The sequence below is a fragment of the Pleurodeles waltl genome, chromosome 11 (genome assembly GCF_031143425.1).
Source record: "Pleurodeles waltl isolate 20211129_DDA chromosome 11, aPleWal1.hap1.20221129, whole genome shotgun sequence".
In the NCBI taxonomy this organism is placed as follows: Eukaryota; Metazoa; Chordata; class Amphibia; order Caudata; family Salamandridae; genus Pleurodeles; species Pleurodeles waltl.
This window is the reverse complement of record NC_090450.1, coordinates 716,382,221-716,394,997: the sequence shown is the minus strand read 5'-3', so window position 1 is coordinate 716,394,997 and position 12,777 is coordinate 716,382,221. Positions and strand designations below refer to the sequence as shown.

General features: G+C 43.1%; 1 protein-coding gene across 1 annotated transcript in view; it reads right to left on the bottom strand.

Moving 5' to 3' along the window:
* Window positions 1-11,801, bottom strand: part of ACTR1B (actin related protein 1B) — a 54,469-nt gene extending 42,668 nt beyond the window's left edge. The window contains exon 1 of the mRNA XM_069214393.1: window positions 11,688-11,801. Coding sequence (XP_069070494.1) covers window positions 11,688-11,735 — 48 coding nt within the window. The 5' untranslated portion in view covers window positions 11,736-11,801. The remainder of the gene's footprint in view (window positions 1-11,687) is intronic.
* Window positions 11,802-12,777: the final 976 nt, after the last annotated feature.

Below are 12,777 nucleotides of genomic sequence, written 5' to 3'. Positions count from 1 at the left end.
TCAAGGACACTTCGGTCGAGATATTGAGCATGTTTACCAAGAAAAAATACTAATAGAATGAGGTAGAGACAATGCACTATCTGCAAGCATTAGCTACGGCAGATTAATGTGGTGGCGCTGTATATTCACTGCAGTGCGTGGCTTCTGCAAATAGAATAAAAGCATGACAGTTTTCATACAATTAATGGGCTGTTTCTGTAAACTGGTGTGCAGTACACGGGCATTTACTACAGAATTGATATCAGTACAGATGAGTAAAACATGTCTACATTATCACTGCGTGGGTGATTCGTGTATAAAATGTTACAAACACATCCATTACATTTCTATCAGTTAGGTAAAGGCACTGTAATATTCCAGCAGACCACAGACCGTCACTTTGGAGTGAGGGGAAATGGCAGCTTTTACAAACGGATGCATTTCCTGAGTACAGTGATCACAGCACTGTTGGAAGACGCTATTATGCACAAACTCGGAGAATTGAGCTCTGAAAAGACCAGAAAGGAAGCTGTAGTCAAGTAGCCCACCCTAATATACGTTTACCTTTTCAAAAACCCCACACACAGGTAAGAACAGTACAGTAAACCCATGCATGGTCACCAATGGTTTTCATGAAGAAAGGCAATATCAGCAGAGATGCCATGGTGCTTTGCATCACAGCATACAAACAGAAGGATACCACCCCTTTTTGGAGGTCCCCATGCAGTCAATGGTTTCTGAGTTGTATCCTGTGTATCACTGACATTGTCATTTGTATTGATCAGTTAATTAAAACCATTACAAATAAGAATAAGAAATGCACTGTTCAAATACATTATAAAGCTAATAAAATTTAAAATATTTTTTTTTTAATGGAACCAGTAAATTTGCCTACATACTGTCTCATTTGCAAAAAGGGAATACTTACACATGATTAGGACCCTGGTACGCTCTGTTATCTATTCCAGCTGCCTGTGTTAGCAGCCTCCTGAGAGCTGTCACATATTTTGCACATCTGGCCAAAGCCCAGGGCGCGGAATGTGAGAAGCAAAGGTTGGATACCCTCATACAGGACAGTGCAACCTGAGCCAGCGCCAGTGGAATTATTGTCTTCTTTCAGCGGTTACTCTGGGACAGAAGCACGGAAGGTGTGGCCAGCTTTCTTGATGATAGGAGCAGAGCCTACAGGGGCTTTTTTGCCTGTGTGCGGACCAAGAGGGATTAAAGTCCTGAATTGGGAGGACTAATGTTCGCATATAAAGAATTTGGTGCCGAGTGCTTGCGTTTATTGCTGCTAGGAGGTATGGTTGAGTGGCTCCGACCAAATAGGAATCATTTAACGCAGGCACTGTTGTAGGTGATTTAATTAACAATAAATCAGACTCTCGTGAGAGTTCCTTTGCTCTTTTGTTAATTGTTGTTTTCCAAACACTGTAGGTCACTGTGTCTGATAGCTGGATGGAATTGGCCATTTCGAAAGTCTTTTGTGCTTTACTTAGTTGTGTGTGCCACAGATTGCCAGGAGTCTCAAAAATCGTTCTCATGTGATGTTTTAACGTAAGCGAGGTGGCCTTCCTGAGACTGATGTAATATTTCAAGATTGCAGCTTGACAATCTACCCACTGTGACTTTAGGCCCATTTCCAATCTGAGCCTGGTGCGACGTATATACTTTGGTTGTTGTAAAATGTTTAGATAAGCTCTGCAGTGGGCCTGTTCTATGGTGGATTCTAAGGACCCTGTAAATGCCAGCTAGCCATATTGCAGAACAGGGAGTAATGTCACCTTTGTTACTCTCAGTATTGGTGCAGCCGAAGTGCTTCTGAGTTGGTTATTCAATTTGGCGAGCTCGTATGTGATGGTAGCAGCCTTATGTCTAATTGCGTTTTTCTGTGACCCTACCATGTTGTTTTCTGTAAACCACACCCCAAGTAGTTGTATTTTCTGGCTGTACGGATGACCTGACTTCCCAATTGCCAGGTTACGTGTTTTGAATTCTTGAACCTTCCAAATATAAGGACTTTAGGCTTCTCATGGTTGACCTGCAACTGATTGGCCTTGTTGAAAGTATTCAGGGCGTTTAGGGCTCGCTGTAGTCCGATTTTTGTACAGTCCATTTTCACAATATCATCTGCATACTGGATGATTTGGAGTCTTGAGGAGCCCATCTTAGGTAGAACCAGACTGCGAGTTTTCAAATATTTCTCCTAATCTGCAGTATACAAATTAAACTGTAATGGGGCCAAAACACATCCCTGCTTTAGGCCTCTATTAGTTTCTATTTTCTGTGATAATGACCCGGGCCCTGTAAGGACCCGGACCCAGGTACTGGAGTTCAGTGAAATTATAGCTTTTACGAGGTGTGTGGGAATGCCCCAAGATAACAGCTTCTTCCACAGGGTTTCATGGTCAACCTTGTTGAAGGCCGCACTATAGTCAACAAAGCAGCAAAATAACGGCTGATGACTGAAGTTGACTGCCTGGTACTGTAGGTATGCAAGTGCCACAATATTGTCCACTGTTGAAGCCCCCGATCTAAAGCCTGATTGAAAATATGGCTGAATTTGGTGCTCTTCTACCCAGGCTTCCAATTGGTCCAACAGCAGCCGTGCATACATTTTTGCCTCCACATCCAGGAGTGCAATTAATCGATACTTTGCAGCTAGTAAGCAGTCCCCCTTTTTATAGATCGGACACAGTATAGAACCTCTCCAGGACTCCGGGACTGTGGTCAGGTGGTATGCGTTGTTAAAGAGATGAGTCAACTTCACTGCCCAGTCCGATGGGGCGCATTTGAACACTGTAGCTGGTAGACCATTGGGTCCTGGCGCTCCATCCTTCCTAGTCCTTTTTATGACGTTTTCTGTCATACTCGTGAAAAAGGTAGATAAAACCGTGGGAGGGGGATTATCACTTTGAGGGATCAAAGGACACTGAACGCTGTCCCGGCTATTGATGGCTAAGTTTGATGCTTGGTCGGGGACTTTATACAAACTTATTACGTGCGAGACCCATGCAGACTCTGGTACGTGTTCGCTCTTGCCCTGTGGCCATTTCTTAGCTTGTTTACATAGTCTCAGAAGCAGGCGTGATTTGGGTCTTTTAGGAGCTGGAATAAGATGCCCAATTCCTTCCTATCTTTTTCCCCCTTGAGCTCCCATATCCGTTTCTTAAGGGCTCTTCTGCTGTTTGATACCTGCGCCGTTGTGTGCTTTTGCTTGTGCCTACTTAGGGCTCTGCGGAGTGCCCGCTTTGTTTTACGCACATTTTTGTCCATTTGTGTTGTCATGCTTCTTCGGACCAAGTGAATTACTTGTCCACGCCCAGAGTTACCCAGCAACAGCATGTGTATATCGCCCACTGACTTTATCCACCATTCTAGGATCGAGTTTGGTTCCCTGGGAGAGGTTTTTAGCCATAGGATTATTTTAGAGTAATCTCCTGGTCTCTATTTGATTCTTCTCACCAGATGTATTTGCTCTATGCTCGTTGAGGCCCCTGCCACTAGATGCAGCTCGGCTGCTTGAGCTTGTAATTCAATTATGCATTTTAGGGGATTATGGTCGCTCTCCACCCTCTCAGTAATTTCAAAGTGGCTAATTCTCTGATTAAGCTTTTCTGAAAGGTACATATAGTCGATGGTTGAGCTTCCCTTGAATGACGGAAGAAGGCGGCACCCATTCTGATTGGCCCTTTGCTTCTGTCTGGCTGACCATAAGCCAAAAGTTGTGAAGAAATTTTGGAGTAGTTGACGGCCTCTATCCAAAGGGAGGTCCTCTGTTTTTACATCAAGTCTGTGTACAATGAAATCACCCATCATAACTATTTTGTGGCCGGGGTGACTGAAGATGGCTGTTTCCAAGTTTTCCAGGAGTACGAGGATTGTTTCTACTTTGAATTTCCTTGGGGCATTTATGTAGCAGTTGATTAGTATGAGATTCACATTTTGCTGGACAATGTTCACACCACTAATTGTGATTATTTGGGCCATTTTACTATTAATGGTAATCTTAGTGGTTACCAGACGTACCGCATGTTTGAAGAAGATGAATAATCCACCAGAAGGCCGACCAAAAATGCTAATATGCGTGGCTGACTGGAAAATTACATAATAGCCTGGCAGTAGAGAAGGAGCACATTCCCAGGTTTCTTGCATGCAAACAATGTCATTAGAGTTTAGGTAGGACATGGCCTCGCTAGATCTGCGATACTCCTGAGGCCTGTCACATTCCATGACAGAAATGACAAGTGTTTTCCGTGATCATGAAGGATGGTGCTCTATGGTTCCCTTGGTGCTTGGACCAATATCTTGGGTCTTCCCGATCCCTCCGCTTGCTTTGCAGGTATATTTGTGTGACCCTATGAACCTCTCTTCTATTTTGTGCACAGACTGTGGTCATGATCTGCGTGATCACAGTTGTTTTGGTCCCATGATTCTGCCCCCCAACTAAGCCCCTTAGAACAGATTTCCGCTTTTGAAAGGGAGCAGTGTTTAAGAGGATGAATGGATATTTATCGAGCGGGGTGTACAGATCAATGCCCCAGTCTGCGAAAAACTCCCTTGCTTCCCAAACTGCGGCCCTCTGTGCTACAGTTTTCCAAGTTGTTTTTGTGATCTTGTTTGTTGCATTCAGTGCAGGGGGCTCAAACCTTACCCATTCCATGTTTTCCGATGTAATGTGCCCAAGAGATGGAATTTGTGTAAATAGGCGCAATAAGTTCCCTCTATTTAGAATATCTATATGACCTTTTGAGGTGTAGTGAGGGATGAACACCAGGTCCAGAGTATCCTGCTCTGCTGGGTCAGGTGTAGCCTGTCCCACTGGCAGTGTTTCTGCTCTGACCCAATGGATGGGATCTCTGCCAGTGGAGACAAGATGAACTGGGTTTACCACTGAGTGGAGGGCCTGCTCTCTATCGTCCACAATGCCAGTGGTACCTGCTGTCTCTATGAGCCCGTGTGGTTGTGCCGGTCTTGGTAGTTGTTCTGTATGCTGTGTGGAGTGAAGTGCTCCCTTGCCCCTTCTGTGCGGGTACAATCTGTTATGATCCTTACTGATATTGTTTGCAGGCGGGGTGTTGTATGTTGAATTCTAAGGTCCTTGGAGGGGAATCAGAGCCCCTGGGCTAATTGGTTAGGCGATTGGGCTGCTTTTACTACTAGCTGAGGTCTCACACGACCCAATGGTTTCTCTTACTTCGTGATCCCTAGGGGTCAGGGTTATTGGCGCTACAGTTTGTTCTTGTGATTGAAGCAGTGGCAATGACTGCGGTGAGACGGGTAGCGATGTTTGTGCCCAGGATGTGACTCTCCCCTCCCTATGTTGTGGAGCCATCGCCAGATCCACCGCATGTTCTTGATGCTGGACTATTAGTAAAGTGCGTGCCTGAAACAATGGGAAATACTTCACGGTGTCACTGAATTCTGTTATTTCTGGGGCGTTGTTTGTTTTGTGCCTTTTGACTATTCTCATTTGGCACATATGTTTACTGGCTTGTTTTTTCTGTTTCTTTCTTGCTCTCCTTGTGAGGACTGTGGGTGGAACTTTGGTGGACTTGATGAGAGAAGTGTGTGATATTGTAGTTTCACTGGCGATTGTAATTACGCTGTCGGCCTTACTTTCCAGTTTTTCGCATGCGTGGTGCAATGTGTCCCTGCCTGGGCTGCAAACGATGACTGGAGTAGGGCCATCATCTCCAGGAACGAAGCACAGTGAGCTTCTTGAGTTTGTTCTTGCTTTAATGGTGTTTTGGCCTCGAGTGAAGACTAGTTGGGCGAATTGACACCTTTGGAGGGGGAGGGGGGAGGTGGCTGTTGTACCTTTATCTATTCTTGGTGTCTCCTTGGCTACTTCAACTAGCTCACGCAGAATATTTGGTAGGGCACGTAACTTTTTGAGGATCTGAGAGCAAGAACATTGGGCTCCCTTCATTGTGGTAATGAGGAGATTCTCCATATGTGTTAACTTTGTTCTGATTCCCAGCAGATGTGTGGCCAGAGACTGAAACAAGTCCAGTTGCAACTCCATTTTGTTTGACTGACATAGAAGCGCCCTGGCCAAAATAGCCTAAGAGGCTCTGATGGCTGCCAGCTCTTGTGCGTTTATGGAACACAGTGGAGTTGTTCTGGTTGATGTCCCACCCCCAGCCTCATCCTTATCACAATGTTTCTTTGCTGTTGTTGCTGTTCCTGTTGTGGTAAGACAGAGTGTTCTGTTAATCTGCTCCTCTAAGTTGTTGAGGAACTGCTCGGACAGTGCCCCTAGATCCTGGTCTGTGAGACTAGACCTGCCCTGAGTAAACTGCAACATTTTTGATTTGCCGCAGGGTGAGGATGATGTCTCTGGGGGATTGGCTGGCTCCGTCAGCTCCACTTGTACTGGGGACCACTGAAGTTCGTGGACTACCTGGACGATTGTGGTCAAGTTATGCATTTGATGGCCAATCCCCGCGGGAGTGTGTTCCACTGGCTTGTTGACATGCTTGTTGGCCCTGTCTGCTGTGACAATAAGGTCCTTGTTCAGTGGTGTGTCCCCAGGAGGGGAGCAGTTCACCTCAGAATTGTGATACTGAGTGATACTATTTGCTGTAGACGGAGAAGGCTTTGTTCGTAGGTGCAATAGTGCTGTGCCTACTTGTGAAGGGGAAAATTTAAGGCTATGGGATCTTGGTGACCGGCTATTGGTGTGGGGCATGAGAGGGATCTGTGAGCACTAATCTCCCCTGTGGATATAGCTGCTGAGTTCGTGCTGTGTGCGGGAATTTGTTCCTCTTCGCTAGTCTGGTTGTCCTCTTCCTCCTCTGTTGCATGTGGCCGTGCATACTCTCTTCCCCGCTCTGGACTCCCTGTTGCTGTTCTGCGGAAGAATCAAACTATGGAGCCCTTTTCTTCGAGTCTGGCCTGTCGAACCTGTGTTAATACCCGATCCGGAGGGGCTCCTCTTCTTCGGGTGCCCTGTCGGCCATTAAGTGGCACGCCCCCCTGAGTGCTTTGGCTGTGGGGTCGAGCTGTCCCCCATCCCTTGTCGACGACTGTTGTATTTCCTTTTGGGCATCGTCCTCGGGGGCTGCCAAGGCCGCTATGGAGGTTGGTGCGCTTGATGATCTTAGAGATCCTGTATGTGTTAATAGTTATTTATCACTACAGTTCCAGTGCCACCAATAGCAAAACACGCAGATTGGATAATCAAGTTACTCTCTTCAGACCTGACTCACCAAAAACTTCAAACTGAAGCCACCAATGCTTACTTTAAGATGTGGTATGTGTTAGAAGCTCAGACACAGTATGCCAGTGTAAAAAAACAAGCAATAAACTCAACAACCAGTGGAATCTTCGAACGAGAAAAACATATTTTATTTATAAGTAAGAGAATAACTACAGTTATGATAAATACAGAAAACCATATGTCCAGCTTCATGTGTGTGCTTTGGGTGTGACTCCAACCCCCCCAAATAAATGCATTTTTGGCTTGAAAGTTGAGGCAGGGGCCCCAACTCGGCTCTGCTATGTATTTGTTGGTGTTTCTCTTCGTCTTTGTTGAACTGAGAGGTTTTAACTTGTTAATTTTTTTGATCAAGTGATCAAAAACATATAGTATACGTATAAATGCATGTGTATATGCATATACACACATTTATGTATTTGTGTATATATATTTTATGGATTGGTTTATCAGAACAATTGTAATAAATCTGCATCCATAAAAATACTCTTTGAATAGGTGCAAATTTACTATTTTTTATTTAATTCCGAAACATTGGCAGTATTACTGGCGATGGGATAAATACTTGCAATAAGTCCAACCACTGGCAGTTTCTCAAGGCAGCATTTCAACCCATTATTTTTCACCTACTCTGCCACTGTAGACAGAGACCCGTTTAACGCAACTCAGTATTGACCCAGTTTTTCTTGTGAAAAGTCCATGTCAAGCCTTGGTCACTTTCACAAAACGCTTGATTCTGCTCCAATAGAAGCTTTAGAAGCATGCATAAATGTTCATACATTAAAATAAAACACAGCCAAGAACATTTATATAAGAACTCAGTTTGTAAGTACATAATGTCTCTGAGTACATTAAAATGTACATTTTAGTCCAGTTTCTTTCCAAGCTAATACTATACATTAAACAACTGCCTGTGTTTAAAACTCACCAATCAGTTTGTATATACAAATAATACATTAAATGACTAAATGTCTTAAAATTACATTATGTTTTGTTTCCTCTCCTACCTAATGCTATACATGACCCTCATCTTTCCCAGACGGATATTATATGAACAAAGTGAAGGCTACATCTGTCAAAATGATGCTATGCAATACGTACAGGAATGTGCTTTCACTTTCCAACAATTCTCCTGCATCTGACTACAAAGGCAAGGACGATATACACAGTGTAACACAATGTCAATTTGCAGCAGCTGCAAATACTCCAGTGCTTTTTTGCAACTTTGAATGTTTAATCTTCGCAATAAGGGTCGCGATATGTGGGTTCATTGGTCACTATATAAATTCACACAAAAAATAATAAAAGGAGTTGTGACTGTTGTGCTAATGAATCGCATGGACACGGAAGCAGATCCTTACTCTTGTATACTCTTGAAGGGTACGCTACTTAAAAAAAAAAAAAAAAAAAAAAAGAGAAATCCCCAACCTAAATCTAATGAGGTAAAACCTTTGATTATGTGGTGTTTTGAGTAGGTAGGGCTCAGTGGCTGGGGTAGTGCTTACTGGGAGATAGAGCTCTACGTACTTCTTTTTAATTTCAAACAACCACCTCTTTTCTGTTAGCAATTTCTGCAGTTTGCATTTCACCATAACTTTGTGGGACTGAGTTATTACTGATGGGGACTCAAACAGATCCCTTCTTCCAATCATATGTATGTTTTTGCTAACTTAGTTAGCAAATTGATTTTGCAAACCCTGACCAATTTAAGACTGTCAGTGATTGCAGCTTGTGTCATGTCTGCTTTTGGTCTAGACCATACAGACAACCACAACAAAATGGGTGCCAGCCTCAATGTATCCCCCATATACTGAGGTCCTAATTCCTCATGCGCTAATACAGAATGGACAGAATTTGTAAGAAATAATAACCTGCGGATAAATCTATCTTTGCTGGCTTGCAATTGGGAGGGATCGCCATATCCCCACACCCCTGCATCATAGGTGACAATCATTACAGGTCTGGATTTATAAACTGTGGTGGTAGCTTTCAAGGACATGAACCCTAACCTTGCTGCAAATTTAAACAATGCAGCTGGCGCTTGTTCATGCCAGGTTACTCTCACGTTCCTCAAATGCCTCTAAGGGATCTTATTATCCCCAAGATATGAAAAGGAAGTCACACATTTAAGTGCATTCCCGGTAATGTGGAAGCAAGTCAGCCTACCCTTGGGGTGCCCACAAACCACAGCTTATGATTTAGTTGTATCCGTGGCAGTGCAATAGCTATCCTGTCAAGCCAAGGTCCACACGGACTACAGTTATGTCGATTTTAACTTTTGTTACTCACTGTTGAGATGGGCCCCCACCCAAGTCCCCAACAAAATGATTCTAGGCGTATATACTAATGTGACAATGAGGGCTTCTAGTTATCCTTACTAAATTCAGCTAGTTTCCAAAACATACTTGAATCATTGGCTATAATACCTTACGTAGATCAGACCAAGCTTCATCCTATTTTTTACCTAAACCTGCAATTCTTTTTTATACGTTTAGTTTTCTACTGCACTCGAGATAGAGATTTGCCCTTGCCGGCAATGTATTTAGCTCTTTCACATTCTTTTTATGTCTGGATTTAAGTCCCATAATCTCACAAAAGCTATTTTTAAACTAAATTGTATTTAAGGTATACATTTCTGTAGTATAAACCCCACCACAATAAAGAACATGAACGGCCTTGAGCAATATGCTCTTTTAAGGAATGTCTTTGACTGACTAGTCCTACAGATAAAGCTGTGTTTTCAGTGCAACATCCCATCTAAGCCTCCTTTTTATACACACTCCCCTATATGCCATATGCAAAGTCTGCAATGATTTGCATGAAAGCGGACAAACTACTACATAAGAAGTTCAAATCAGTTACCACTCTGGGAGAAAAGTAGATATTTAAGAGTATTGTTTTACCTAATGTCTTTGATGAACCAATGTAAGTAAAACTCAAACACTTGTAGAGATGAGTGGCCACTTTTAGCACCCTTTCCTTGAAATCCTAGTCCTCTAGTTATATATATCCGACCAGGGTGACATTTTGAGTTAACTGCTAATAGCTCATGTTCAAAGAAATTCTGCATCAACGTTCCACCGCACTACGATTTCAGCAAATTCTATTAAATTCACGTTGCTGTGGCGCTCATACAATCCAGATAAGTTTCTAAAGTTGATTCCTTCGCTTGGTATATACTCTTTGAATTTACTTAGTAAGGAGTTAATTACCGACGTAGTACTACTTGAGAAAGCGATGATCCAGTGGCATCTAGCACCCTTCGACCAACTTGGGTTGATGGATAATTACTGATTTTCAAGATTTGCCAGACTAACAGCCGTTTTTTGACAGGACACCCTTAAAATGGTGTATTGAGCTTAGTGCAGAATCCTAATTTAGAGGAGGTTTTATTCTTTTTTTAAGTTACATTTTCTTAGCTTTGAAGGATATTTCGGTCTGCACACTACCCTTATACTGTCCAAAAATATCCAGCGTGCCTATATATATATATATATATATATATATATTTTTTTTTTTATTTTTTTTTACTGAAAATGTTTGTTCGTCCGAGTTATTTCCCTTCCTTTGTTTCAACTCCCAGCGTGAAATTCAGAGCTCAACTCTATCTCATGCCACCAAGTCCTTTTGCTCATACTATCAAGATCTTCCGAAAATGTGTATTTTGCTTCGGGGTCAAAGTTACCAAATATTTGCCATATTCCAGTTATTGGGTTTCCTTTTCCAAAATCACGATTTTCGAATGTGTACATCAAATTGCTTGGTTACAGGACCAATCTGGTAGCCTTAACTAAACTATGTCTTTGTATGTATGGCCAAAGTCTCTTTGTATCAAAGGGGTTCAGCCAGATATGAGTCACTTGCATCCTATCGGTAGCCATCGCTTAACTCTTTAACCTTCTCCGCTGCTGGAAGTGGTTAGTCCTCGATGATACCACACCTGAGTGTTTATGTGTTTCTTGACTCTTCATGACCCACAGCTCTACTGTCAGTACGTACTGTGACCCTTTTACCTCCACCCTAAAATGCAGGACACTGGGTGATCCGGATTCACAGTTCCGTGCACCTCTTTGCCCTGAATGTCGGCACCTCGGACCCCTTGCTAATAAGACGCTTGTCTTCTTTGGACCGCTAGTTGCACCTTTACTTGCCTTACTCGCTCTTTACAACCCCAATATTATGTAATTGGGTGTTTCCTTCCATTGTGGCCTCTCGTGGTACCTAAATCGGTCTGTTCCTGCTGATATATCAAATCTATGTCACCGTGGCTTGTCATTCCCTGGTTCACCAGCTTGTTTGGAGAGTGACAGTTCATCCTTAGAGCTAATCTGCTTTTTCCCAAAACTGGGCATCCCACTCCCTCACATTGGTTACCCCACCCATGTCCACCCTGTGATCACAGACACCTGTCTCCCACCCAAAAATTACCCCGTCCCTCCTCCCATCATCCATCTAATACCACATGGACCCCACCCTTCCTCCTTACATTATCGATGACCACCGGCTGATTGGCGATGATGTCGTACGACGCCATCTTGCGCCGCTCTAGCCACCTACCACCCGCTCTATCCCCGCCCTAGCGCCGCTTCCGGTGCTGATCTCACAAACGGAGAAAGACATTTCAGCCGCCATCGCACATTGGGAAAAGTATGGCATTTCAAACAGGGAATGAATGTAATGTCAATCAAACATGGCCGCCAATTACAAGGGCGTGGCTTTATGAGCGACAAGGAAAAAAGAGCTGCTTCTAACGCTGCCGCCATCTTTAAAAAGTAGAGGTCCAGGTTCGTACCATATTGAGACATTAATTTCGTAGTTTATATAGTTTGCCTTTCCAGAAATATTCACTAGTTATGCCTAATCATGTATTTTATATATCCTTTGTAATAAAATTGTTGCCTTGTAGTACATTTTCTCTTGTAATATTTTTCTCAGTCTCGAGATTTTTTCTAAATGATACGGCTAATTATCTATTTTTTAACTCTCAGACGACTCCGATATAAATATTAATTCAAAGCGCGCGCCCGTACTTTCATACCGCTACGATCATCAGTCGTATGTCACTGAGCTTTACGTCTTATTCCTTTGATTAGCTTGCCAAAGACAGGCTCCTGCCAAGTGGCTGTCCATTGCGAATCTCTCTGTGTCATACCTGTCAAATCACCCTTCCAAACCAAACCGAGGTTGTAATTTGTAGCTGGCGATTTACACCTTTGACGGGTCTGACGAAACAACAGGAACTGTGGAAGACGTTTAAAAGTAAATCCGGAACAGTGCTGTATAAGTACAATGACCATGCGCCGGTAATTGTTGTCGCGGCTACATATGGTTTGCAAAACACATTTGATAGATAGGTTGTACTACTATTCGTGGGTGTGCATAGACGACAGGATCTATCCAATCTATGTTTCAGAACATTTATTTCCAAAAAACACGACTCACTACAGCGGGGAGGTCTGAACTGTTCAGGGGTCAGCTACATCTAATCTGCGAAGGATCTGGAACTACATAAATGAGAACCTTGCATAAACAGCAATAACACATTAAATAACTTAAAAATAGATAAAAAAGTGTAA